We start from the raw sequence: 1,274 nt of genomic DNA on the forward strand, positions 1-1,274 counted from the left end.
GTTCTTCATTTGCAGATGTTTGTCTACGTCTTTTCGTTTGCCCTCCTCGGGCTTTTGTTTTACGTGGTTATCCCGGTGATCGTTATCATCCTCGAGTATACGATTGGACCGAAATTGTTTGGCAAAAGAAAGCAGCTGCGTAAAGCCGGGCAATGGGCTATTATCACGGGTGCTTCAGACGGCATTGGGAAGGCCTTCGCTCAAGAATTAGCCTCAGATGGTTTGGATGTCATGCTGATAAGTCGAAGTGCTGACAAGCTGGAAGCACTGGCTGCTGAGCTTCGGACGACCTATGGTGTTTCAGTGAAGTACATTGCGGTCGATTTCACACAGGTATGTCGCATCACTTGTTTAGCTGGACCTTCAATTATTTTCAGTGTTGCTGTTTCCAACATTGACTGCCTGATTCACATTTCAAACTTGACCGCTACTTCCTGAAACAAAGCTAACCATAGGGTTAGCGAAAACCCTCCAACAACCCGCTATCGGTTTTTGCCCTGTTTTGAGGTCATCCGGCAGGTGCAGTCATCAGTTACCACCAAACTCATTTCCTTTTAAGTTCATATACTTGATGAAATTGCTGGAGCTGGTGACTCAGTGGATCTCACGTAGTTAGTAGCACATTGGCGTTTCTTTGTATGATGTGCAACACAGGCTAGCCCGAGATAGCACAACTTGTGTGGTGCCTTTCGACTTGACTGAAGACAACTACGTACCACTTGTTCGCCAAAAACCAAGTGGCTACATTCGATTAGCCAGGTTAGAGTCAAACGGGGACGATTTTTGAAGCACAACCCAATGCCCACATTTTTACTGGCTTAGCAACGGACACGTCACGCGCCTCTGCTCAAGTGGCATTTTCCGCAGTCGTCATTCCTCAAATAGAGGTTTTCTTTTACTATTCGACATTCATGTGATATCCGTCACAACGCTTTTTGGCTCAGCAAAGATGTTCAGACCGTGCTCTCTCCCGCACACTTCTAGGGACTCGAGACCAAAGCGACAGAAGTGAAAGCCATCTAAGGAGGCAGACAAATACATGATTTCGAGAAGTTACTTTCAAAGAGGGCCTTCTGTTAAGACCATAATGCAGTGTAAAGTTTATTACGTAGATTGTGGGACCACTTTGACGTGTTTACCTATTGTTTAATAATCGATGAAAATCGAGGAAAGTTAAAGACTACGCGTGGGAATGTTCGGTTTTCAAAGACTGTGTGCATGTGTGAAGATTACCTTCCTGTCCAATGACTTGTAACTACTTAGTTCATGTTTGT

At 44.9% G+C, this 1,274-nt stretch overlaps 1 protein-coding gene across 1 annotated transcript; it reads left to right on the forward strand.

Moving 5' to 3' along the window:
* Positions 1-15: 15 nt before the first annotated feature.
* On the forward strand, positions 16-333 carry T265_15999 (hypothetical protein; the record flags this gene model as incomplete). The annotated part of the gene is made up of 1 exon (XM_009179458.1): positions 16-333. A coding segment is annotated over one exon (318 nt), but the record flags the coding sequence as incomplete, so codon positions are not given.
* Positions 334-1,274: the final 941 nt, after the last annotated feature.

Source organism: Opisthorchis viverrini, assembly GCF_000715545.1.
Source record: "Opisthorchis viverrini unplaced genomic scaffold opera_v5_2900, whole genome shotgun sequence".
Lineage (NCBI taxonomy): Eukaryota > Metazoa > Platyhelminthes > Trematoda > Opisthorchiida > Opisthorchiidae > Opisthorchis > Opisthorchis viverrini.